The 27,586-nt window shown below is 31.5% G+C and overlaps 3 protein-coding genes and 2 non-coding genes across 5 annotated transcripts in view; 3 read left to right on the forward strand and 2 right to left on the reverse strand.

Moving 5' to 3' along the window:
- Positions 1–239: 239 nt before the first annotated feature.
- Positions 240–3,724, forward strand: LOC119829621 (phosphatidylinositol glycan anchor biosynthesis class U protein). The gene is made up of 3 exons (XM_038352227.1): positions 240–1,193; positions 1,363–1,634; positions 2,242–3,724. The coding sequence occupies exons 1-3, from the start codon at positions 430–432 to the stop codon at positions 2,493–2,495; spliced, it is 1,290 nt and encodes a 429-aa protein (XP_038208155.1). The 5' UTR covers positions 240–429; the 3' UTR covers positions 2,496–3,724.
- LOC119829357 lies at positions 2,551–10,244 on the forward strand. The gene is made up of 12 exons (XM_038351826.1): positions 2,551–2,554; positions 4,369–4,543; positions 4,656–4,943; positions 5,278–5,561; positions 5,729–5,914; positions 6,091–6,381; positions 6,727–6,844; positions 7,115–7,254; positions 7,321–7,610; positions 7,923–8,135; positions 8,927–9,116; positions 10,090–10,244. Exons 1-12 carry the CDS (start codon positions 2,551–2,553, stop codon positions 10,242–10,244), a joined length of 2,334 nt encoding a protein of 777 aa, XP_038207754.1.
- A 131-nt stretch (positions 10,245–10,375) lies between these two features.
- On the reverse strand, positions 10,376–10,448 carry Trnar-ccu. The gene has a single exon. It is a non-coding gene; the product is annotated as a tRNA-Arg (tRNA).
- A 582-nt stretch (positions 10,449–11,030) lies between these two features.
- Positions 11,031–11,102, forward strand: Trnaw-cca. The gene has a single exon. It is a non-coding gene; the product is annotated as a tRNA-Trp (tRNA).
- Positions 11,103–23,488: 12,386 nt separating this feature from the next.
- The window catches only part of LOC119829797 (RING-box protein 2), a 30,244-nt gene continuing 26,146 nt past the window's right edge, over positions 23,489–27,586 (reverse strand). Inside the window, exon 2 of the mRNA XM_038352507.1 lies at positions 23,489–23,748. Coding sequence (XP_038208435.1) covers positions 23,567–23,748 — 182 coding nt within the window. The 3' untranslated portion in view covers positions 23,489–23,566. The remainder of the gene's footprint in view (positions 23,749–27,586) is intronic.

Below are 27,586 nucleotides of genomic sequence, written 5' to 3' on the forward strand. Positions count from 1 at the left end.
ACCTTTTGTGTGAAAGAGCAACAAACACACACACCTTACAAACTTTCGCATTTATAATATTAGTAGCAAGAATTAGTAGGATAAATTATAAAAGTAGGATAGGATATAGTATAGTAGGAAGTAGGATTTTAGGCTCCCAGAGTTGCGGTAAATAAATAAGAAATGACCTTAAAAAATGACTAAACTCAAAAGTGCGAGGTGACATTAGTAATTAATTCTTAATCTGTGATGACATTACTGTCGTTTGTCAGGTATAATGTACTTTAATGTTTGATTTGTTGAGTTTTGCCTTTTGGCATTTTCTAATTTATTAAATTGAGTCTGCTTTCATATAATTTTATTCGGAAAATTGGATGTAGTGAACTTTAATGTGTAAAATGTTGTTTTAACCTTGGATCGGATCACTGTCACCGCTCATTTAAATCAAGAATGGCTGTAATGTTAAAATATATAATTGCCGGTTTAGTAAGATATTGGCTTATACATACGGAATACTGGCAAACTATTGCGAACAGAGTTGAAATAGCGACACCTTTAAACTCATGGAAGAGATTAATAGAAGGGGTTTACCTATATGATCATGGAATAAATCCATATGAAGGTGATTCCTTTCATGAATCTCCTATAATGCTTATATTCTTTCACTTTTTACTGAAATATGCCCCTTTTGTATTACCGGTATTATTTACTCTTGTTGACATGCTCACAGCATACTTTCTGTATAAAACATCTAAGGCATTTGTTCAAATACTTCAAAGTAACCAAGAGAAAACCAAGAAAACCATAGCAGAGGACTCCAAGGCGTTGCTTTTGGATGATACACATTTGAATGAAGTTCCGGAATATGTGCTATCTGTGTATTTATTCAACCCTTATTCTGTACTTAATTGTGTTGGAATGACTACAACAGTAATACATAATCTATTAGTCGCTGTGTCCCTATGGGGCGCAGCAAGTGGACACAGGCTTTTAGCATGTTCTTTTATTGCTCTAGCTACCCACCAAGCCCTATATCCAATTACTCTTATTGTGCCAATATCAATATTATTAGCAGATGTCAACAAAGGTTGCAATAAATGCTCATATATAAGGACACTTCTAGTTTTTGTTGTATGTTGGGGATTTTTGATCTTCATATCAGCATACATTATGGATGGTTCATATAGTTACGTTTATAATACATATGGATTTATGTAAGTTGGATTATTTTAGTTATATTATAAATTTAATCAACTTGCGTAACTTGCATTTTTAATAATAAATCCTTTTTTAAATAATTTATAATTTTTCATGGATGTTGAAATATGTTAAATAGATATTTGTTTGAAAACTGTTTATGAACTATATTTATTTCATTTTCAGATTAAATGTTCCAGACCTGAAACCAAACATTGGATTGTTTTGGTACTTCTTTACAGAAATGTTTGAGCATTTCAGATTATTATTTGTATGTGCGTTTCAAATAAATGCATTAATTTTATATGTTGTGCCATTAACACTGAGATTTAAGAAAGAGCCTGTACTGTTAGCTACAGTTCTTATTGCACTTTCAACTATATTCCGATCATATCCTTGTATTGGAGATGTTGGTTTCTATTTGGCTCTATTACCTATGTGGAAGCATTTATTTACATGTAAGTAAATCTGTTTAAAGTCATATTTTTATCAATAGACTTTAATGGTTCATATTGTATATACCTAAACTAGTGTCCTCCTGCAGTTTCATCCATGGTACATAAAGCCTTTGGCACTCAGGGACACATCCATCACATACATATCCAATGGTGAAAGAATTTTCTCAATTAGTCCAGTAGGGATTAAAAAACAAACTCTTCAGATCACATATTATTACAGATCTATATAAATAAAAATGAATTGCCAAATGTTTTGTAATGCGTTAAACTCAAGAACTGCTCAACCAATTCGGCTAATTATTTATTAACATTTTTATTGAGCAAAAGGACATTTATAAAGAGAACAAAATATGTGCCATGCCGAAGCCGAGGTGGACTTCTATTCTGTACAAAAAAAGTTTCAATCACTTATTCAAAATTTAATTAACATAAATCAAGTGCCATTTTGTTTAAGTGTCTTTAATAATTTTAATTATACCATACATTATAAATCCAAATATGTTTTAAGAAAATAAAATTAGAAGAAGTTATAATTTATGTATCTAGCATTGTTTTGAAACATTCATTAAACAAACGATAAAATATATTATCAATAAATTTATTTCAGTTATGCAGCAGAAGTTTATAGCTGGTTGTGCATTTATCATCACATCTGCACTTGGTCCCACAGTATGGCATCTATGGATATATTCAGGATCAGCAAATGCAAACTTTTTCTTTGGTGTCACCCTATCATTTGCAACTGCACAAATATTCCTCATCACAGATTTAATGTTTGCTTATTTGAAAAGGGAATTCACATTAAAACATGGCTCATCTCGTCAAGTTGATGGCAAACCAGCAAAATTGGTCTTGAGATAACTTATTACATTGGATAGTTCTATAACTGATTGTTCATTGAAATATTACCAAACAAATGGGTTTGTTTGATGATATCAAATATAAAATGATGTCCTAGGGCTAATGCATTTATTTTAATTTTTGATGTGAATGTGTTTAGTTAAATGTTTTACTTAATAAACTATAGACCAATGTGTGAATCAAGACTTATAATGTAAATATATGTAAAGCTATGATTTAAAATAATATTTAATTATGTAAAGTCATCTCATTGCTACATGCCATGGCTGTTGTCTATTCCAATTATATTAATTGTTGATGAACAAACATAATAAATAATATAAAATATATTGCCCCCTTGGGTTTTTGAATAACATAATCCTGTTGCAATTTGTAAATGATGAGGTAGAATCAAAATTAATAAAGTACATTAAAATTTGAGATTATTTTACCCATAAATACCCCAAAGCTAAAATTTGATTATATACTATTTATTTAGAACATGTTTCATCTTACTAGCTTTTATATTTATTACAATAATCGAGGTACATAATGTAATTTTACTCTGTCATCTTGAATTACTCTCAACTATATATTCATCGTTTTTGCATGGTCTACATTGTCATTTGAAAGCTTTGGAAGAATAATTTGGAATACTATGAGATAATTTTTACTATCGTGTAAGATGTGCACACCAATAATACTATTATTTTGTGTGTAGTATTATAAATAAGCTTGAGCCATACATTATTTTATCGAAACATTTCATATTTTTCATCACAAATTATAACATGTGAGGTATTGTGTGTTTTCAGTTAGCATTTGCTTTGCATTTATAAAATAATAATTTATGACACTAATTGGAAAATGAAATGTAATTTATTTATTTATGTAGGGATTAGATATTATTGTTGGTTGTAATATATTACTTTCTATTAGTAAGATGACATTGATATCTGTTCGTAATGTAAGTACATTTTATGATGAACAATCTATGAAAATTTATAATAACGTTGAAGTATCTAGCTATTTTCAATAATTACTTTAAACAGAGTAGATTTCGATATTCCAACAGATTGTATGATCATAATGAAATAATGTTACCTTGACTAGAATAACATATTCTCTCATAAAAATGTTACATAGATGCAAAGCTAGGCAAATTCTATGATTATGTTTTCCATATGAAAATGTGTTTGCGTTAATGTAATTCATACGGTTTTATAAAATAATAAAGTATTTTTACAGTTTTAATTTGTTTAGATAAAATATACCCATTTGTTTCACCCGATCCACGTAACCAACGCGCCCTACTTACTCGTCGAAATTATCTTATCTTAACGAATCTGTAGTAATACACGCCTCGATAATACTGCACTATGTATTTTAAGCAACTAATGTGATTATAAAATAATAATTGTGAACGATGAAAATTCTGTGTTTGTTTATTTTTATAATAAACATTATTTGCAGTAAGTACCCAAACAATTATGTTATCGGTAGTCGTTAACATAGGATGAGGTGTTGAAGTGTGATTCATTGACAATGCTGCATATTATATTTTTCGTTTAATATAGAATGTAAGTTCTCACGATGGCGGTTTATTTTCAAAATTACTAGTAACTCCATATATTATGTTATCAACATGCAGGTTGTTTTGTAGATTGATGATTGTATATATTAATGGACTCGTATGTTATACTAAGGTATAGATTCTTACTTCATACGAAGTGTACTTCTATAACAGTGAATAAGTCCAGGAAAAGTTTATGACTTTTGCAGTTTTATAAATATGGAAATAAGCCATTCTTTTCAGGGATCAACCAACTTAAAAATATATCGTATTTTTTAAATAAAATTTATTTGCCTTTTTTTTCAATTTTGATTTGATCAGATGCTTTTGGAGAATTATTGCCTAGTATACCAACACATTTACTCGATTGTTACCGAAATGGGGGACCTGAATTAGGCGCACCGAGGCGCCTAGACGTATTTCTATCTCTAGTCAGGCGATTGGAACTCAAAACAAATCTAGATTTGAGGTTGTTTAGCACAGCTTTATTGAGAAGGTATGGCATTTTTTTATTTACCTATTCATTGATTTAATGGAACATGAAAATTTATACCTTTCGTATTCAACTACTCACTATATTTTACATAATAGTCAGACTTTCATTTCAGTTTGCGGCTGGATGGTGTGGAGGAAGCGGCTAATGTAGTTGAAACAGAGTTCGTTCTACCATACAGAGCTTCAGCTTTCCAGTTTCACAAGTACAAATTGCTTATGGATATATTTTTACCAAGCCAAGATCTAATTGATGCAGATGAATTCTTTTCTATCGAAGAAAAATGTTTACTCCATAAGATTATAAGTTCTACAGTGCGACCGTGGGAAAGGGGTGATGAAAATATAGTGTGCCCACTGTCCATACAACAAAGACAAAATATTGTTTCGTCTAGTCGTAATAGGTATGTTCCTTTTTTGTTGTTTGGCTACGTAAAGTTCTATTTAATCACGATTTTATTAGCTTCACCCATATTTTATGTATGTTTTTATGTACCTGAATTCTTCAGTCCCGATTTTGAACCACTTTAAACACATAGATTATTTTACACTTATCAACGATCGGGTATCTTATTATCCTGGTAAATAATTTCTTTCCGCATAGGAGCAAGTGAGGTAAATTAGTTTAGTCTATCATTCAATCGTGTTTTTTTCAATATTTATTATGTAGGTGTAATGTACTAATGTATTTCGTATGGTTAAATAATTTTACTTATTCTGTCAATTATGTGTCCATAGGATTAATAGTAGATGTCCCATTGAAGATGGTGTGATACAATCTTCTTGGGGTCCTGTATCTCCTGGAACTCTCGTAGCAGCCATCGCGTCGTCTTTAGAAGCTCAAAGAATATTAGTAACTGATATTTTACAAGCAAATTTATTCAAAGCAGAAGTCCCATCGTCTTTAATTAATATGGCTTTGAAAGAATGGGATTCAAAATTGGAAAAGCTAAATGATATCGAGGATCCGAGTGGTAGTGCCGCTGCCGATATAAGTAACATATGGGCTGCAACGTTAGCAGGTATTGAAGAATTAAATATTTTGAATGTATTGGATACCTAGGATAAAATTAAAAAAAAACTCACTCATGAATAATAGAGGTTTCTAATTTTGAAGTTCTAGTCCCACCTCATATCTCGGTATCCACGGCAAAGTATATAGATCTACATTTATGTCTTGCTTCTCCAGGGGATTTAGCAGAAGTAGCACTAAACCAAGGGTCGAGAGTAGGCGCTGCACCACAGCGCCTGATAGTTGGCACAAATAACAGATGGAATGACACATTTTTACCGCGAGATTTTTATCTGTTTATGCAGAATAGTTCATCAACTGATTGGCATATGACAGACGCTGAAATTTTGGCGGGAATCGATGGTAAGTCTATACTTAAAAAGAAGAGTAATTATCTAAATAAGTTTGAGTATCTATTGTGTCCATAAAAGTTAATTGAGTCCTATAAAAAAGTCATAAGAATACCTTCTTGTTTTTCGTTTTAAAAATATTTCTGTCAATAAATGTATAACTGATGAGATATATAAATCATATTTCAGGTTTAATCTTGTCTAATTACGTACCATCATGGATCGAACAACGCAGAACGTTGCGATTATCACAAATAATCGAGATGTATTATTCCAATGAAGGGGTATCGTTCGAGCCCAAAGTGCGAGCGTGTAACAGACAAGCTTTGTTCTCCGATATAGTGAACAGGGAGCAATTATACAAAGAAACTTCTCGACTAGCACACATACTGTCGTTACGGCAAATCACTGTTTACATACCGGTCGAAGAAATGAATAGGATCACTGATGCTGCAGTCACTGCGTTCATGGATTATGTTCGTGAGTATAAATAAAATGTATTGACGCTTAATACGATAGTTCGACTGATGAATAAGAGCATTTCTGGAAAGGTTTGATTGATATCTAAATAGATGGATGGGAGTTAAGTAACTAGTGGAATTTTATCGATATAAAGCGCCATTCATAAAATACCAGATTGTTTGATTGGGCTTACTATCATGATCGAATTAGACTAGTTATTATAGAGACAAAGTAACATATTATCATTTAGTATGAACGTTCTTCGAGAAATTTGATTGTGCTGTTAGCATTTTTGAGCAGCTGTGTCTGTTCTTATTACTTATAACATGTGCCCATATCCACTAAATATGCATGGTTTTCCAGCATCACTGTTACGGCAGTACCACGTAGAATGTACAGCCAGCCAAAATATACCCGCAATGGATTTAATTATAGCTACCGATAGCTCGTGGAGAGGATATCAAGTAGAACAATTTATGTCGTGAGTAGTAGTTTTATTTCGCCTTTTTGTTTCCTGTAAACTGTGTAAAATGTAAACGGTGATATAAAGATTTTACAATACGAAAAAACGTTAAAAAAGATCACGAGTGACATCCAAATTTAATTTCAATTATAGAAATAAAATTTTGTTCATGGGCACATAATTAAAAAAACTGTTCTAACTTCTATAACATCGTCTTGGCATCGAATCTTTAGGACTCCTAGGTAGTATGTAATGTATGAGTAATAATATTGTAAAAATTTGTTTAAGATGGATCGGTGGCGCACTTGAGATAAACATGCAAAAGAGTACAATAGCATTACTACATGGAAACACGGGCGAATGGATCGTACCGAAAACGCAAAATCTAACAAGCGCATTTGCAACATTATCCAACAATACCAAAGAATGTATGGCGATGCACAAAATTAAATGGATGCGGTTATCATGATAGTTACCAAAACTTTTCGTTTTAGGGCCAAATCGTCTTAACCTCCCGAACGTTATATCAGCTGTAATACAACACATACGAAACGAGACGCTCGAAGATATTCAGGATATGAGGAGTGCGGGCCCGAGTACTGTCGTTCTTATAGTCAGTCCAACAGATCGGCTGTCTTCGAACGACCTGAATAGATCTAGAATGCTCATGAGTTCGCTGCGCACGAGTTTCTTTGACGTGTACTTCGCGTACGCAGCGCAAGATACGTCCGATTTCAAAAATATCAACAATGAGTATATGGATTATTCGGAACTATTTTTAACGGTTGGTGCTATGCAATGACTGTAGTAAAAGACTTTAAGTGGTAATAATGAGATATATTAGGTAGATCATATGTAATTTTGTAGCTGACTAATAATTTACGTTTGATTTAAACACATAGACAAGTTTTTAGATAATATCAAATCCTCTGAAAACGTATGTAGACACATTTATTTATTAAAAATCAATCAATTATTTTTTTAAGAAAACGCACATTTTTCAATCTCTTATAATTTTTTTTTTTGTTAAATAATAATAAATTTCTCACTTTAATTATCTTTTATATTTTAAACATATTTTCTTTTTTCCTTTAAGGTTTCATCGACGTCAATAACAGACGTAACTAGCGCAGTTGCGACGCATTTGGTGAAAAACATAATTCCGTCTAGGATATCGGGTCCTCAGTGCTCCTTCAATGGGACGGATTATGTGCAAGTGCCTTATGAGGACTACGTGCTGCCGGGCCGAGAGCAGTCGTATCGCATTCATCCGTTTTATTTAAGGCAACAAGCGATTATTAATGTACAGGTATATTGTTGGTTGTATTTATTTATTTATTTGAAAATAGCTTCTGCCCGCGTCTTTGCACGCGTTAAATTCGAAGTAATTTAATAGATGTTATACATAAAAACATTTCCACATTAAATTTTTAAAAAGAAATGATGAGTAACATATTATTAGGGAAAGAATTCATCATAAATTTGGGACATAATACTAAAACATTAATTGGAAACTAACGCATCACGTATAATTTTATTCCGTCTTGAGGTATTAGTAAAAAGTTGTTTACAAAGAACTTACAAATCGTCATAACTTCTACAAAGGTCAATAAATAATAATGACATAATAGCGTCTTATAATCTATTATTATTATGTTATAAATCTTAAAGTAGCATAGACCTGACCTAAGGTAATGACATTGATATCTATATCTGGGCACTACGCCTACTACAACTAAGCCAACTATACATAACAGCTTAATGAGTTATCTTCTTGTAAATGTATGCCAATGGAGATCGTAGGTCAAAACATACTAACATTAAAAATAAGTACCTACTATGATTCCGTGTTTGTTAATTAGTCCTGATTTTACATACACAATGATCGCTAAATAAAATATAGACTAGAATCTAAAGTCAACACTGTATCCCAACCTTGTTGATTTGACTCAAACAAAAAAAAAAGAACAATAAATAATTCCATAATGCACTTTTTTAACTTTGCCATTTGAAATAGCATCGATAGTGATAAATATTCCATGTAGGTATTTGTGTAGCAATGCAATAAAACTTCATTAAAATAAGATCGTTTTGTTTTAGTTTCGTAACGATGGCCACGGCAGGATTTTGGTTTGCATGTGGCGCGGGGCGGAGTCGTCTCACACGTGTCAATCGATAAACGAACGAGATGTGTTCACGTTTAATTTGACCAAGCCTTGCCCTTCGCCGAATTTTTGCACCCCGGCCCGATTTCTTGTTACCGCACAAACAACTTTGAACTTGTGTGCACGTAAGAGTATATTGTATGCCTATACATATATATATATATATATATATATATATATATATTGTCTCATCTATGTTATGCGTATATTATGTAAGTTCCTCTTCAAGATTAGATATTTTGTGTTTGTATATAATTAATGCAATAACTAATGAACTGATTCTGAAAATTCTTCAACTAAAACCTAAAAATATTAATTAATTAATAATTAAAAATTAATAATTATAATTATAATTATTAATTATGCGTAATTGGATAATATTTAGTTTTTATCTCGACTCAGGCACGGGTCATTCGGCTTGTATGTCTATATATTGTATATGCTTGTATCAAAATACCCAAGAGTATTTAGTTATATTTATTTTGGTTTTTTTGTTAGGGTATCCGAACGTATAATAAATTAATGTCTCAATAACACAATAAAATGGAAAAATAAAAGCAAGGATGCTTGTTATTTTTCTGACCTCGTGAACGAAATAATATAGATATTTTAGAGTGAGACAGGCGAACTTTAAAGCATAAAATCTCGCAAAATATACCCATACCCATAATAATAGCCAATCCCCGTCTATATACCCCATTTTATGAGTTTAACTGAAGCACCCTGGCTGCTCGTCCTGGCTCCACCGGTTTTAGCCCAGAGTAATATTAATAAAATATAGCCAATGTCACATGTGATTTTTTTTATTAAATCGTAGTATGTGAGCATGGAAAACAAAAGCGCAAATGTACTCTTGTATAATATTAGTTTTTAATTATTTATATAAGTATGAGAAATGTTGCCTTATTGGCATTATTATTTCAATGCAACAATGACTTGCTCCAATCGTACCTACCAATAAGCTGTATCTATAATGATAACTGAAAGAAGAAAATTCCATCTTTTAAAATAAAAAGCTAAGGCAATCAGTCGCAGCACTGTTAATCACGCGTACGTACTTATGAATCTACTGGAACCGTTAATTTATTCACTTTGCAGATAGCGATTGCCGCCTGCCGCATCAAGTGGGTTACTACATACAACATTCTGGTTTGCGCTGCTTGCCGCTCATGGGATCATCGGTCAGTACGGCGCCGATTTCGAAAGTATTATTGCTTTCTCTCGTGATCTCATTATTGTATTATTGGTTTTAATAGAATGTTTTTATAACAATTTGTGTATTATTAAAAACCCTTTATTTTATAATGTTTTCCGGGTACGGAACAAAATTAAGTAAGAAAAATAAATACAGCTTATAATATTTGCAATAAAAAAAATAAGGCGTTACCCCTGGTGGGACTCGAACCCACAATCCCCGGCTTAGGAGGCCGATGCCTTATCCATTAGGCCACAGGGGCTGATGATTGAGCAATGGAATTTCTGTAATATTATCAGTATTATTAATTACACAGTACATATTTAATTGGCAGTTGCAGTAGCAGTAGTCAGTTGTATTATTTTAGATCATTTAAGATTTTCGAATCTATTTAAAATGTAATTTAAGGTTTCATCATCCTTCTAATTTATTGCTTCCAAAAGAAATACTATTCATTATACTATATAAACTAACAAAGAACGTAAGTTCTTTACCCAATAAAAACCAAAATGCATTTAATCAACCAACATTATGAAGACAAATGTGCTCTGTGTAGTTCAGCTTGATCTAGTGAACAATTTTATAACTAGAGTTAGCGCTAAAGTCGCAACACATGGCGTAGTATCGACAATTCACTCATAGATAGCGTTGTAGGCATTTGTGATTTAACTTTTTTCTTGAATACTATTTAGCATTAGTAGCTTGTTATTATTTTTTAATTATTGAGGCGTTGTTGTTAATTATTTAAAGTAGCAATAATAGAGATTGTACATTATATTGAATTAATAATTTATATTCTATAAAATTTGAAAATATGTTTTTAAATTCGTTCTCAGCTTCCAACGACTCCGTGGCGCAACGGTAGCGCGTCTGACTCCAGATCAGAAGGTTGCGTGTTCAAATCACGTCGGGGTCAACGACACAATTTTTTTCTTCTTTTTATTTTAAAGATCTTTTTCATTATTTTCATCATAACAATGTATAGGAAAAATTATGGTTATACTAATTGCAAATCTGAAGGTTCCCTTTCTAACGGGTAATTCGTTTTGTATCAGTTGAGTTTTTTTATTGAGGACACTAAATATGACCTTAAATCCCCTCTAATTGCTAAGCAAATTTACACACATTCAAATAACGACTGGTTTAAAGGTACTGGGGCAGAATTCAGCTTATTTTATCTGTAAATCCTAAAATAACATTCTTTTTTATTCACATACTAAAAATAACTACACGATTAGTAATGGAAATTAAATGTTGTATTCGACCTTAAATGGAATCTTCAAATGATTTTGTAAGGCTATTTGAATACCAACATGTGATTTATAGTTAGTAATTAATGTATACACTAGTGTTGAAATCCCCACTTAGACTATTTTTCATAGCCGTGGTACAGACTCATAAATCTTAACTGGAAAATCGTCATTCCGGGCCAAAAAACTCGGTTTATTACAAAGATTATAATGTCATTCATATCAATTTTGCTTTTCAGTTGGTACGATTTACAGTGCATATTGGAATGCTGTATACGTGCAAGAAAGAGCATTTCGCTTTGCAGGCTCTGTCGAGACGGTCAGGTGACTGGCATACGTGTCTACTGGCGCCTTTTCAAACGAATCGCATTCTTGTAACGCATACACACGCAAATATATCCCTGTAGTAGTCATCATGATTACAACCAGTTTTGTGCACGTACGCGAACACGCCTTCTAAGTGCTCCTGTGTGGGTTAGAGACATTCATGTGTTAACCTGGAGGTCATATTATATCAAACAATTGGTCAAACACAAAACGAATGCGCTTTTCTGAGCCTATAGATTTTAACACGTACACAAATTAAATATATTATTTATTACAGCCTATTTCATTATTTTAGTTTGCTAAATATGTATGATGAAAATAAAATACAACATCACCTTCGTCGTAAGCATCTTGTTTTTGGATTACCTGTGATTGTTACTTTTTTCTAATGAAGTAGTAATGAGTTTGAATAACTTCTATACGCATCGTTATTTTATTAAATGTATGCACTTTTATTGTGTGACGTATTTAAAGAATAGGTATCTGTAGATTTTAAATGGTTAACAAAGAGAAGGTTATAGTGTATAGGAAGCACAATGCGGCAGTATTCATAATTAATTTTTACTTGACTCTTAGAAGTGAGTATGACGCAAAGTCTAAGGAAATCTATAGTAGTATAAGGTTTCCTTTCAGGGTCAATCAGTTGGTCGAATAGGCATTTATTAGAACTGGTGTGTGTCCAGATGGAATGTCTGGCCTTGGTCGGTTCTGCTGCATCAATAAATAATTGGTGAATCAATGACGTCAACTCAACAGTTGACGCAGTTCGGTTGAAGTCCAACAATAATAATTCTTTATTAGTGTCAATTACATTTTTTGTGAACTTTTCGTCCAATTGACCCCCACAATTATTGGCGCGCGTGAGCCGCGTCACACAAACGACTCAACGACTTAGCCATATTTTATACGGGTTTGATATTTCCTCATGAAATTAATTATTTTTAAATGTTAAAAGTTCAGATTATAAAAAAAAATTAAGGCCATTATGATAAATAACAAGCATATAGGTTTACTAATTAAAACCCAAAAAATCCAAAATCCACCTGACTTATTATGACTTTTAAATGATAGTGGCATTTTTGACAAGAACATGTTCCGTAAAATATCTTTTTCAAGCTACCTCATTATATCCTTAGCTAATTAAATTTAAATTTTGTAGTGGTGTTTCTGATGGATCATCTAAAAATATATACTTATTACTTTCATAAATGACTAGTAAAATTTAGTGCTCTACATGAGTAACCAGGCGACATTAAATTAGTATTATTGTTTTCAATGTTTGGAATTGCTTTCTAAACTAATATACTTTTTACATATACAATTTTGTACTCATTGCATTGGATAAAAGTTCGAACTTCATAGACTATAATACAGAGAATTAACGGTAGATTATTACAATACACTTCATTTAACATAGATACACATAGATACATATCTACAATAAAAGAAAAGGTAATAACAGATTTTTTGCTTACGTAATATATGCTTATACCGCTATAGTACATTTAAAATATGAGTTCATTATACATTTAAACAGTACTAAAGTTATAAAGTTCCACAAGGAAAACCTTTTCTGTAGATTCCAATAAGCCCTATTGGAATAACAGTTGCGGTTAAAAAATATGTTTAACGTGACGTATGTCGAGCATGTGGTTACAGCGACACACCCACACATGCCTTCCTTCCTTCTTCATGCCTTTCGATAACTGTGAAGGCCGAATAGAGATCACGTGTTTATGCCTACTGAAACTCTCGTCCACAGCAAATTAATTTCACGTGTATCTTTAATTAAAAACATTTTCCATTGCGAAATACTTTACTACTTTTCCGTTGCAGTTATCTTGTAGAAACTATAATTTTTATGATGCAATATATTTTTCTCGTTTTGAAAAATTTGGGTGTGGCCCATTAAATGACTCATAGCGTACCTACTTGTAGTATAATAGGAGATAAGAATTTGAAATGTCATTATGACGGATTAATTATGAAACTCATAGTATGACTGCAGTCACGAGTTATTGTAGATAGGTGATATATCGTATGACGTGTGGGGGCTTGGTGTATTCAACCAATCAACGACTGCCACAGTACAAATGCGTCAGAGTCGGAAAATAGATTTATGAAACAATACGAAACCGAGCCAATATAAAAAATAACAAAGCAACTTATATAAATTAGGTAGCACAATTTATTAAAAGATAATTATTAATTTACAATAGAGGTAGGTACATACCTACCTATAAGCAAGGCCGCCTTAAGTTATGGGGGGAGCATTGGGGCCATTTTGGAGAGAAAAAGCGCTTAGCTTAAGAATATCATATCGACTATTTAATTAAATATTATTGTGATAAAATTGCTTGTCAAACTTTTACCTGCAGAATAGTTACTGGTGGTAAAAATGAGCATGTTGCTCAGTTTTTACGTCCATATTGATGACATTATAATTTAAAATTTATTACTAATTTTAGTACATGGAACGGTTCTTAATTTTTAATGCTATTGTTTATACATTAAGCATTCAATCTATAAATAATAGCACAGTAGCAGGTCATTGTCTTTGACGCCTAGAGACGTATAATTCTGATGTAACTATTGCAATACTTGCCAACGGTCCTATAACTCGTGTGTGTTATGTATACAATAGCTGCGGTATTCGAATCTCTATGCAGTGCCTATTTTATCAAGTAAAGTTTAACTTTCACAACAGCCAATGTCAACAACCTCGTCACACCTCCTTTCATTCATTCTACCTATCCCTAGCTGATGCTATTTTTAACTCAGAAACTATAAAGTTAGATAACGAAAGAATGTCGGTATAAATTGAAATTTTCTCTAATACATTATTCAAATAAGAAGAAATGTTTTGTTAGTCCAATTAAGACAGTAATTCAACAGCAAAAATTACGAAAGTCCACGTCAACTCACAACTGATATTTTACTTGCTAATTGAAGGAAATGTGACTATGGTAGTTTAGTATGTGGAATAGGCGAAATTAGTTTTCAGTTGTCACAAATTATTCACATTAATTAGAGCAATAACAGATGTTTATGATTTCGCTGTGTTACACCATTTCTTTTTCATTTACTATGATGATAACCTCATTCGATATTACATAATCTTTTACATTTTTGTGTTTGCTATTACCGATTTTAGAATTTCTATGCAAGACTATAAATTTCTATATAATTTTATGATAGGTGTTTGAATTGTGTGTGTGTATAATAAAGTGTTTCGCTTTTCTATCGGAAATTATGAAGATGTTGCGTGACTATTTTATTATTTAATAGGAAGGTTTATATTCGATTGCTTATTCGTTTGATTTGTTGATGTTTTTTATATTATATTAATCTATTATAGTAGTAGCCTATAATAGTAATCTAATCTACAGTCTTGTGTATTACTTATTATTTGTTACCAAAATAAATAAATATTTGGTTTTATTCGTGATACATTTTTTGTATGTCTTTATAGGACTGTATATTGTTCTTATTATACGTCGTAAATTACACACATAATTGTTAGCACTGTACAATTTGCTATAAAGATAACACCTTCATATCTAAACACCAATTAAAAGACACTGACTTCAATAAGTTCAATGTACGTCAATTAAAAAGTAATGAAAAATTATAGAAAAATCGTTGACTTATAAATATCGTTTGTTAGAAAGACCGCTAACGATATAAGCAAAAAAATTTGTAAATAAATCATAAAAAGTCTAAAAGCCATTTTCACAAGTTCTAGACATGTAAGTCCTGTTTAGCTTATCTCAGCCAAAATGTATGAAAAAAGAAATAAAAAAGTGTAAATTAGACATATCAGAGATCGAGATTAAACAATCTTAAAGCTTTCTTGTCTCTATCTATATATACTTCAGAAATTATTTAAAATCGTCTAAACAGTTGATTCATAAATTCATAAAAGAAATAAATATGTGCTTAAACGCGACGAATCCCAGATTCTTGCAGAAATAATGCATTAGATATACATGATACATTTAATTATTGAATATTTATAAGCTCCAAATAAAAAAAAAACCGAACCAATGCCATTGGCCAGTTAATACAATTTATACAACTCACAGCTGTAGAAGAAATTCTTAATGTCAGAAATAATATAGATAATAATATAGATTTACTCGTGTTTTTATTACAAGTTAAATAATTTTAACAATGTCTTAAAAATGAACATTAAATGCTTAGCAAATGAAATCCTTCACAGACATAGCTTCATCAGTATGTTCTAAACAAAATAAACGTCAAGAATGTTATTAAATACGACAACCACAAGGTAATAAATATTACGAGGATTAAATATTGATTGTTTAAATGATTATATAAATATGTACCGTGATTAATTGCGCAGTTGCAATATACTCTCTATGTAGGTATCACAATAGATATCTTATTTGTAATTCACATTATATTACCACAATTATCTTAGCGGAATCCCAACACACAATGCATCTATGTATTTTACCCAAAGGAATTCTAGGTGTCTTCTAAATAGATTCATCAACATTCTACACCATCAGAATTGCACATTGTTTATAAAGTAATTGCGTCTTATTAAATGTTATTTATTTTAAATTTTATACGACGATATTATAATAAATTTTTATGTTTTAAATTTACACAATATGTATATCATAATAATGATGCCAGCAGTGTTTATGTAAAATGTAAACCTTTACTACATTAAATGATTAACAAGTAAAAATATTAAATAGGGAAAGCTTTTTCAATATAACAGATATAGTAGGTATAGTAGGAATAGTAGGAATTAAAAAAATACAATCCAACGCCTACTTTTCAATTTTGATTAACAAAGTATTATCAGGAAGGGAATAAGAACAACTTTTGAACAAAATGATTTAATTTTATTTCTATGACATTATTTATTTATTGCGATACATTGACACAATTTAAAGCTCTTTTACCACAAAGTTACTTTAGTTTATTATGTTGGCTCATATTGTTAGATTTAAGCAGTTAAAGCTTGTATATCTAGAACCGACTGGTAGTAATAAAAGGAACAAATTGAGACAAAGATATTAGTTAGAGTCTATAAAGAGAGTATAGAGCAGCAATATTTCCGTTATAATGCTTGTTAATGTGAAAAATTTTGAATTGCATATTATTTAGAGAAGCATATGAAATACATTTTACAATGTAGACAGGTAGGTATGTATAAACAATATTCAGCTGCAAGCATCCTTGATAAATAAACAATTAAACTGCTTAGTACACTAAAACCTGTCCTAGTTATAATGCTTATGAAAACAATAATGTTTCACTTATATTTCAGACTTCATATATTCATTGTGTCTTTAATAATTTCATACATTTATTTTTGAACGATATCATTCATCAAACTATCGAATTTTCTCGATTCGACCACACGATGTAACTGATTCGCGAATGCAGAATGTGGATATTACAATGCACTTGGTGTTCCGTTTCATAAACATCCACTTATAATGCACTCGATCAGTGGAAAATTATTTCAGCTCGCAATTATAGTGTAAAAATCGTCAATGGAAAATATTAAGAAGACACCTATTTTGGTCGGGAAATGGCAGTAAATTTTTAGATTATAATACAGAAGATTTGAACTGATTTAGAGTTACAAACTTTTTAGAGCGACTCTGACTTCCGAACTAGTTTAAAGTGTGTCTCGGGGGTCAGGCCTATTATTATAAAAAAATTGCAACATTTAAATTTCGCAAAGAAGATACATAGATGTATAGGAAAACTAATAAAAACAAAGACTTTTTTAATGTTCAATTAAGATATGATAATCTTGTATATTGTAGGTACGGCATTATATTATACATGTATCGATGCCATGCCGTTGGCCCTTATTGGCGCTTTGGCCTTTGGCTTCACACATTAATTTCATTAATCCAACCATTGCTTGTTCTACTTTAAATAATTAGCATTATTTTGGATACAGTGTTTAATGTACATAAAAAACGGAGGCTCGATACTTACATCTCGTATACTGGATACCCTATGCGAAAAAAATTTGCTCTTTCAGGAAGATTCCAAATACATAGTTCCGCAATAAACAAACTGAAATAATTGCGCATATCCCATTGCTATTGAAGTTTATATTCAGCTCTCATAAATAGGGAACTTGCAAGTTAACTATAGATTGTTTATGGGTTCGTTACCGCAGACACGTAGTTATGTTCATATATATTCATGTACCTCTGAAACTTTACTACACACACAGATATGATGATGCTTCATAAAATACGAATGGTCGAGGTAGGTAATATACTTATTTATTATTAACCTTGCATATTAGGTCTAAAAATCATTTTTGCAAGAAAAAGGGGGAAGCAAATAGACTATACAATATACTTGTAAGAATTATGATAAAGTGTGCCATAAAAAATTGTGGCTGATGTAATTGCAATCGTTTTTGAGTTGTGATATCAATGTCAGGTAAAAAAATAAAGTTGATTGTACAAAAATAATATTTCAAATAATCACAAAGTACGAATGGTAATAACTCTTGACATGACGCATAGCTAAAAATAGTTGAACAGATAAATTTATCGATTTTATTTATCAAAATCTAAATACAAAAGCCTCTTTTTGTCGTGCAATTTTTGTAATGTACTTCCCTTATCCAATGAACTTCCCTTTGTTTATGTAAAAGGTCTATAACCTTAATTAAATTTCGAAGACTATTAAAAATATCACTTAATTTATTTATTGATAACGCGAGCCAGACTGTCCTTGTGCTAAAAATGCGAAACTATTTCATTTACTTACATCAACTGGCACTAGGTTTATCCACACCATAAAATGAAGGAATATATTTATTAGTGCATATGATAGTTTAAGACGCGAGGAGGACATAGTGCGATTTTAATCCCGTTAAATCCCCGGACAGAATTTTCATTTGACTCCGCGAGCGAAGCTACGGTCGGAAAGATAGTCTTTCCACAAATTTATTCAAACAAAGTAGGTATGTATAACAACCGACTCTTATCTCCTCTAAGTACCACCAATTTTTTACGAAAAATAATTTTTAATGACTGAGTTTCAGGTAGGTATAATATGTCGCAAGATATTTGCAGAAATATGATATCATAATTATGATTTATGCCTAACGTTCGATAGACATCGGCTGACGCAATAATTACTTCTATTCAAGGCTGACTATAGTCCGATGCATTGAAAGTTAAGATTACAGTTACCGCCGAGCGCTGTGATTGGTCGCCATCGGAGGCCTGGCCGGGTGTGGCGAAACGTGTCTGTACACTTCGATCAAAATAATGCACGATATAAGTCCTTTTGATAAACCAATGTAACAATCATATATAATAAATTGTTATTTATAATATAACATTCATTATACGGTGTAGTTTCAGGTTTAATGTTGAAAATTGAAATTATTATTAGTTAGTTGCGAAATTAAAGATACCTCTAAGAGGAACGAATTTTGTTTTTTTTTACAACGGATGGGTACAAGGTCATGATGAAATTCTTTACAACAGGTATATGAACAGGTACTTACGTCAAATTCAAAATGAATTCGTTGAGTATTATATAATGAAACGATTGAATGATAATTTTTACATATATACCACTTACCTAATAAAAACTCAGATTAATTTAGGAACCTACGTCACATATATATCTTTAATATGATATTACATTGGGACAACAGACGTAACGGATTTTATTTTGATTATTATTCCAGCTCAAGCCGGACGGAGTCGGGACGTGAGGCTAGTATGTTATATATTCTTCTCGAAGCTCAAAATTATAATTTATATCTACGCATAGATAACAATTCAATTGAGTACATTACAATGTTACCTTCATAGAATTCCTGATGCCCATCTCTTCATCTGCATCAAGCGATATGTATTATGTTTAAGCCGCTAATAAGTCTGGCGCCAGAAACCGTTGCTCATTGTGACCTACATCCTTTAGTTCTTGCATATAGATATAGGTAGATTTTGATATACAATGGCTAAATACAATAGTTAATACATGATTCAATAATACTTGGCTAATAAAGGAATTTTAGCATAGTATGCTTCTTACTTGTGGGATCATGTGGTCTTTTCAGAAAATGATATTCTTATTTCTTTAGTTTTTATTCCTTTCCCAGGTCTCAAACTATCTTTGTACCATATCATTGATTCAAATTATTTAGGTGGTTTATGAAAATCGTTGTAAATTTAAATAACAATTAGTACATAGCAGTAGGTACTACCAGGAGCATATACTAGTATTTATGTTAAACTTTAAATTCGTTCTCCATGTGTATTAATCCACAACACCATATTTTTATTGTTTCAAGAAGCAATTGTGTCCTCAATTTTAATCGAAAAATAGTTTTTTGAAGCAATACCAATGCGAGTTCATTAAAAATGCATTATTGAGATGCATGCAAACATGTTCTTGTTCAACGTACTATATCTTCACTACTGTATATATATTATTAACTTCTTCGTATTATGATCATTTTAATGTAGCTGTTTTTAAATCTAATTACGTTTTATTATTGTTTACTTTACAAACATGTCTTGTGTCTTTATATACTAGTGTGGCCAAGATTGTAATTTACGCAAATATACATTTATCTTTACCCTTCCAACCTGAAATTGTCGGTACCTACATATTTTTGCATAATACTTATATTGATGTCGTTAGCCGCGACATTATAAAGATTCTGTCATCTATATTATGAAAATATGATTCTGTTGAAGAAAGCGAATCACATAAAATCGCACATGCTGAAACAACTTCATTTCAAATTTCATGGTTTTAGTCATATATTTTTCGATACTTAGTCATTAGCATACATATAACAATAATTAATTTGCATGTGATGCTTAATTTATACAGAATTTGGTTGTTAAAAACAAAATTAGAATTATAAAGATTCGATTCCTTTTAATAAAAAAAATTGTAAAAAAAATAATGATAATGATTATGATGGAAAAATGCACCATAAGTCTATAAAAAGTGAAGTGATTATATTATTAAAAAAATACAATTATATAAACCCATTCTTACGTCATCGCTATCGTATTGTTGTAATCAGATTAGACCATTAGACATCAAATGTGATAAGTATCGGCGAATAATAACTGATAATTGTACTAATAAGTCATTACTAACAGTCATATTTGAATTAAGAATCCTTTAAAATTATCGTTTTAATTATAGTTTCATATAAGATATCACGTAGCTGAAAGTGTGCTAGGTAAATATTCGAACGCACACGACGTTAAAAATGGTCTAATCACGTTTTGATGTTAACGCTGACTTGCAATTTTGAATAGTTGTGTTAAGATCAGATTGATTTTTGCTTTAAAATTTATCTTTCAACAACAAATGCGAATCAGTATTATTATTAAGAAATTTATAAATTGTTATATTTTGCGCCAGGCACGAATATCCGTTTTAAATTTGACGTCGACGTCTCTAGCTCTCTAACTGACATACCGATTTTGACGCGGTTTTCTTCATTTGAAAGTTTCTTGTAGTGGTTCTTAACTATGTTTAATGAAAAATAGTCAAAAATAAATTTCGGGTCAAATAGTTTTTTGCAAAACATTTTCGGCTCATTAATAATTAAATCCAATATATTATATTATGTATATTTTTATGTACTCGCTACCGCCTTATAAATCTGAAAGTGTTTAAATTTAGTAAGAAAGATCCGCATTCTTAAGTTAAGCTCTAACAAAAAACAGAATAGGACAGGGAAAGGATTATCTGCATTATTTGCTTTTAGCTTTTCACTTCAATTTTAGTCAATTCATTCTCTTCAAAACATGTTTATTCGGTCAAGATATCTGTTTATGCCGCAACATAGCTTGAAAATGCGAATCAATACAACAGTCCAAATTAATATGACATTGCGTCTATCAATTGCTTACATAAATTGACTCTTTGGATTTTTCCATACCTCACGTAAGTATATACGAGTATATATTACACGCCTTAAACAGGTCCCAGGAGTAAAATTCCATAATGCGCTCATTAATAAACAAATATCTATTACGTTTAATGCATCTGTAATTAATATGTCTTAAGGTATGGCACCTCACATCTCGTCTATTGCGCATATGCCACCAACGTACCAAAACCATGATAAAACCATGATCTATAAATATTCATGCTCTCCTCACATTCAATATGTCACCTCTGCATAGCCGTAGATATTATCTCTTAGATGCATGTTTGTTTGAATAGTTCTAGAATATACTTATTGTTATGCTTTTGCACAATATGATTTCCGTATACTTGAACACACGAACTAATATAATATGTATCTAGTAAGTAATATCTGTACTAACATTAAAAAAGGGGTAGGAAAGTGTAAATATTTTTTCTTAAATGGAACGTTGTGTATAATTGGATAATTGTAGTTATATTAGTTTTGGTATATACAATAGAAAATATGTAAATTAAAGAAGTTACTCCGTGTATTTTAACATTATAAAGATAAATTTTTTATGTAAAATATGAACATGACTTGCACTTTTCTAGTAACGGATGATAATCAACTGACCACATGAACAAAGCAATGATTTCTGAATAGCAAAAACAGTTTGGAAACGACGATAATTGTACGGTTTATCAGCAGATACTGAAGGGATACCTACACTGCGAAGTCATTGCTGTTAAGGATTTTTATGAAACTTTTAAGCAGGTATTCTTGACTCCAAATTAAATAAAATTAAGATTAAAATGTCATATTTTTTTCAAAATGTTGGAATTGGAAATTCACTTGCAAGAACAGTAGATTTAACAACACATCAACAGTCGGTTATGGTATAGAGAAAATGTCGGAAATGAAATTCTTTATTGCTTATAAAAAGGAAAAAAAAGCAAGCAGAACATAAGATTAAAAGTAAGGAAAAGGCGGCCTTATCGCGATAGGTAGCGATTTCTACCAGGTAACCCTGAAAGTAGTAGGAAAAAAATAATTAGTATCAATCGAGCCTTTAAAAAGTTAAGATATTTAGCAAAACCCAGCACCTGACAGTGTGTTGTTCATATATCGTCTATTAATAAAAGAAAAAAATACGACATGTTTATCAAGCTTTCAATTATGTGAAAGCAAACAATAGAGATATGTCGACATTTATTTCACACTAATCATGATTAATTACCATTTAGTCTTCCGTGATTTATTAGTTACTAATGTGTACCTATTCTACTACATAGGCACTAGGCGGTGTTTAAGATTCATTGCACGTTAATTTTGGATGTCAAATCTTGTGCTATTCTCGATACATACGCATAATCTGTCAAATTCTAGTCTTCCAGACGATAAACATAAGTACATAACATTATCTACAGTCTCAAATTACGTAAACAAAATTAGCTTTGTTAAAGAAATCCGCAAGCCATCAGATTAACCGCTGCCGTTTAGACCGGCCGCATGTAATGGTACACCTAGCTATTTTAGGCTCACATAACCACATTCTTTATCTATAGTCTAGACTGGCTAGAATCATTAGGCATCGCTGGTCGTCTTAACTCATTAAAGCTAGGTAAATGCGTGGAGCGAACTGTACTTATTTATAAATAGAATCTGGATGCGACGTAGGGTCAACGAGTGCTTGTACTAGCACTATGGTTAACCTCTTTCATTTAGATTTTAGAATTGTGAAGAGATCTAATAGAGAATATATAGTTAACTACAAGATATGAGTGATATGTTAAAATAAAAACGGAATCGTGAGTAACATGAATTTATTTCAAATGCTTTTATAGTTGAGGAGTGTTAAGGAATTTGATTATATTGTGTAAAAGCCTATTTGCCCATTCTCTGTATGGACCATTCCTGTTGACACAGAGGACAGCGATTGTTTTGTTTCACCCACAGCGACATGCAACAGAAATGGAAACTATGATTGCACTCTCCCCACACAACCACACAGTCCTGCTTCCCATACGAGTCCTTCTTACTCTCTCCTTGACATCGCAAGCAAGCATCTGAAACAAAAATGAGGCAATATTATTAAGGCATCTTTCACAACATTGAACTATTTCGCTGGCCCGTCAATCACTGTGGAAAATATTGTAAATGATTCTATTACAAATATTTTGATAATGTAACTATGGGAGATCAATCAAGAAAGTCACGTATGAAAAAATGATTAAACGTTTCCGTTCATAAAGTTTCCATATCCTAAGTAATGGTGGCGTGTGGTAATGATAACATTTTATGATCGCATTAGCACATCACTTAACATCCAATCAAATTAGAAAACATGGAATCATTGCTGACATAATGAGGGGAGTAAAATTATCATTGCTAATCACCATCCGACGCCATAACGTAACATTCTTAATGTTGCTGTTATAGCACTTATGTTGTTTATTTCATAAAGGCGCCATTAAATTATAATTTCATTTTTAAACATTATTATTTTCATAATCATCCGCGTTGTTTGTTGTGTAATAGAGCTTATGAATAATACAATACCTATACAATAAATTACTTCAATAATTGTCCATTTAATACTAGTTAGTACCAATTACCAAGTAATGTGTTATAATTTAAGTCATGTTATTTACACAACAAGTATTTTGTCTTGGATCTGTTCAGAAATATGTCGAACAAATCATTGTGGATAATTGAAGAAAATATTCTGTTTATGGCTAAAGATAAACTTGACCCAGAGCAGCTAAATCAATAAGGGTGGTGGCCTTCAAAAGACTTAGCAATTTGCTGAACATTACGAGGTAAGATATTTTTGTTATGTGGGTATCATTACCTTTTATGCGGAGAGCGTTTAAACGAATAACTATTGAATCAACACATTCTACGGTTATGCGAATATTTACCTTGCTCTTACATAGCACTTTTAACTAATTTACGAATGTTAAACAAGCCGAGATCGCTTTCTATTTCATGATCAACCTCCTTCAATTAAACAAGTTGGGAGTTAGAAAAGTTTAAAAACAAATTCTATGAAATGTGAATATTAATGTGACATTGCCGGATGCTTGTCACGCCGCCGACCTACCTGAGTCGGTACCAATTCATGCCTGGGGCATTTCGCTATTTTTTATAACACGTGATTGAACGTAACATTGAAATAAATAAAAAACTAGTCACAATGCTGATCGCTTTGTAATGCATATCAAATTTTATTGAATGCTTAAATATTAAACAAAAAATCTAAACTGCCTTCAAATTGTCAGAACTAGACCAATTTTAATAGTACCACATGGTAAGCACTAGCTTTCACTTAAATACAGAATCATAAAAATCGGTTCACCCAGCAAAAAGGTATCTCCTTTTTAGAAGTCGGCTGAATATGTATTAAAATTTCCTGAGTTTCACAAGTTAACAATGTTTGCAAAGCTTTAAACTGTCATTGACGTCGATATAGCGAGTCGGAAGCCATTAAAAATTAACGATGGTTTCAAAATTGGTATGGAAAAATACCTCACATTAACGCTGAAAATAGAATGAACCACATTCTACAGCGGAAATGCGCCGAAACGCGATCAATGCGATTAGATTATGCTAAAATAACTGGAATCTTGTGGCAATATTCATCATCATCATCATCATCATCACTCCATATATGTTACTATTGCAGCAACGCAGGTCTCCTATGGTTTTTCAGGCCATAATCTATCATGCTGGCCAAGTGCAGGTTTTATGAAACACAATATTGCATAATATACGTATATTACATAATTTAACTTCACTTGCTAATGTTTTATAAGCTTGGTATTAAACCATAACTCATTCAGAAAAAATAATTTCCTCATTTTGATGAAAATGGGCAGTAAACCCTTTAAATTTGCTACATTTCAAGTTGAATTGTTCACTAAATCCGTTTGACTAATTGGCTGCATAAAAAAATATCATAATTAAAAATTTTAATGAAGTATTAATATGAGAGACTTTCAATTCATATCAAGAATTTAATGTATCCCGCATTGTGAATTTTTTAAGCTGACTGATCTTCATGTTTGTGCATACTGCATATGCATTACGTCTTATACCATTATTTTACCAGAAGCAAAATTAAAGCCTTGGCCTTCACGCTTCCTAGATATGAGATGAGATATAATTTGTCGCAAAATACTGAGTATAGCAGTATAGCAAACAATATAATTGTGCAAATACACAAAGCCAAGTAATGGCGTCATTCCTTCCAACACAACATTTACTATGTAAATACGAAGCAAATATACATTCAATCACATATACTCTATGTGACATTGCACATGTATATATGAAGTTTAAGTAGAAAGTGAAAAACTACTTCGATATGTAATAATTATAGTTGTCATCGTTGATTGTTCAAGTGTTTTTTTTTCCTTATCTATTCTAATAAGAATAAAATGGGAAGCTTTTGTCACTTGTTTAAATTGTATGATTTTATGTAATTATTTAATAGTACAAATATTACATAAGCCTTAATAAATATTAAGCCTCTTGAAAATATCCGTGAGGTAGCACTCGTGTCCATTTAGTTTTAGAACATAACTTTTGTTTATTATTCGTTATGTAAACAACTTGTATTTAAAAATTTTAGATATAGTTCACATTTACAAACATAGTGTTCCTATATTCCTATAGTATAAATATATAATGTGTTAATCAATTAATCAATACACATAGTGATTTTAATGAAATTAGTAAAGGGGACTGTGGGATTTGGGTAAATGAATATTACAATGATCAAATATTACAGCATAGTAAATAAATGAGTCATATTTCAGGTCGATTTGCATCGAGAACGTTCTTTGACTGGAGTTGTGCCCTAGATATATTATCCAAAAGTGTACGAGGTGATTGATCTTCTGAAGTATATTTATGCAGTAAACGAGTAACTAATGAAATGTCCTCACCTTGCTTCACAGTAACGAAAAAAAAAACAGTCACTGTTAGAGTCAGAGTACTGAAAATAACGTTTTATTTAGTGAATACATATTTAATATCGATGTATTTATTCGTTTTTTTTGTTAACATTTTAAAGTGATTGATGAATTAAAATACATAAATTGTTTTGGGCTAAAAAGCCAATGGAGGTATATTTTAACATTAGTAAAGGAAGAAGTATGGCTGTTATAGGAATATAGGTCATATAAGTCAATCTATGCTCATACTCAATACTCAACGTATGTAGTTGAAGCTACTGTATTCCTAGCATGAGATCCGAGGAGCGTGTATCGCGAGTCACGACCCACCAATGCAACTGGCGGCGGCCGACATCGGCGCCGGTAACACTAAGATATGCACCTGAATTGCTTTGCGGCCAATTTGTACGTTTGATCATGATCTTAGGCGCCACGATAGTCCTAATGATTGCACCTTTTTAGAGAACTAATGAAGCGCTTAAGCCCAAGATAATTTATCTGCTTAGAGATATTACAGTATATTTCAAGTATGTGATAGAAACTGAAGTAACATAAATGTTAATGATTTTAGTATGTGGGTGGTAACGTTGACAAAACCTATATATGCATTAGCCAGTCGACAATATTTCTGACATAAAATAAGTTAAAAACATTTAAAAACAAATCAATAAACTATACCCAATACTAGCGATTAGTGCACTTACGCACACTACGAAAGTTCGAATAAATAATGAAGAACCGAATATCGACAATACCGCAGTCATACGAATATATATACACGAAGTTTAAATGTGTGGTTTTACTGTGTAAACTGGTGTATGTATGTGTAAATAAAGCCGTCCTACATTTGTATTTGTTAAATTATTCAAGATCCCAGTTGGACTGAACCTTTACTGAAAATATATACAAGGTCGTTATACGATAATGATTCATAAGAGGACGTTTT

The sequence above is a fragment of the Zerene cesonia genome, chromosome 10 (genome assembly GCF_012273895.1).
Source record: "Zerene cesonia ecotype Mississippi chromosome 10, Zerene_cesonia_1.1, whole genome shotgun sequence".
Lineage (NCBI taxonomy): Eukaryota > Metazoa > Arthropoda > Insecta > Lepidoptera > Pieridae > Zerene > Zerene cesonia.

Coding starts and splice junctions, on each gene's coding strand:
- LOC119829621 (XM_038352227.1), top strand. CDS start 430: ATGGCTGTAATGTTAAAATATATAATTGCCGGTTTAGTAAGATATTGG. Junction 1,194..1,362: donor TATAATACATATGGATTTAT/GTAAGTTGGATT, acceptor TTTCATTTTCAG/ATTAAATGTTCCAGACCTGA. Junction 1,635..2,241: donor GTGGAAGCATTTATTTACAT/GTAAGTAAATCT, acceptor AATTTATTTCAG/TTATGCAGCAGAAGTTTATA.
- LOC119829357 (XM_038351826.1), top strand. Junction 4,944..5,277: donor GTTTCGTCTAGTCGTAATAG/GTATGTTCCTTT, acceptor ATGTGTCCATAG/GATTAATAGTAGATGTCCCA. Junction 8,136..8,926: donor AAGCGATTATTAATGTACAG/GTATATTGTTGG, acceptor GTTTTGTTTTAG/TTTCGTAACGATGGCCACGG.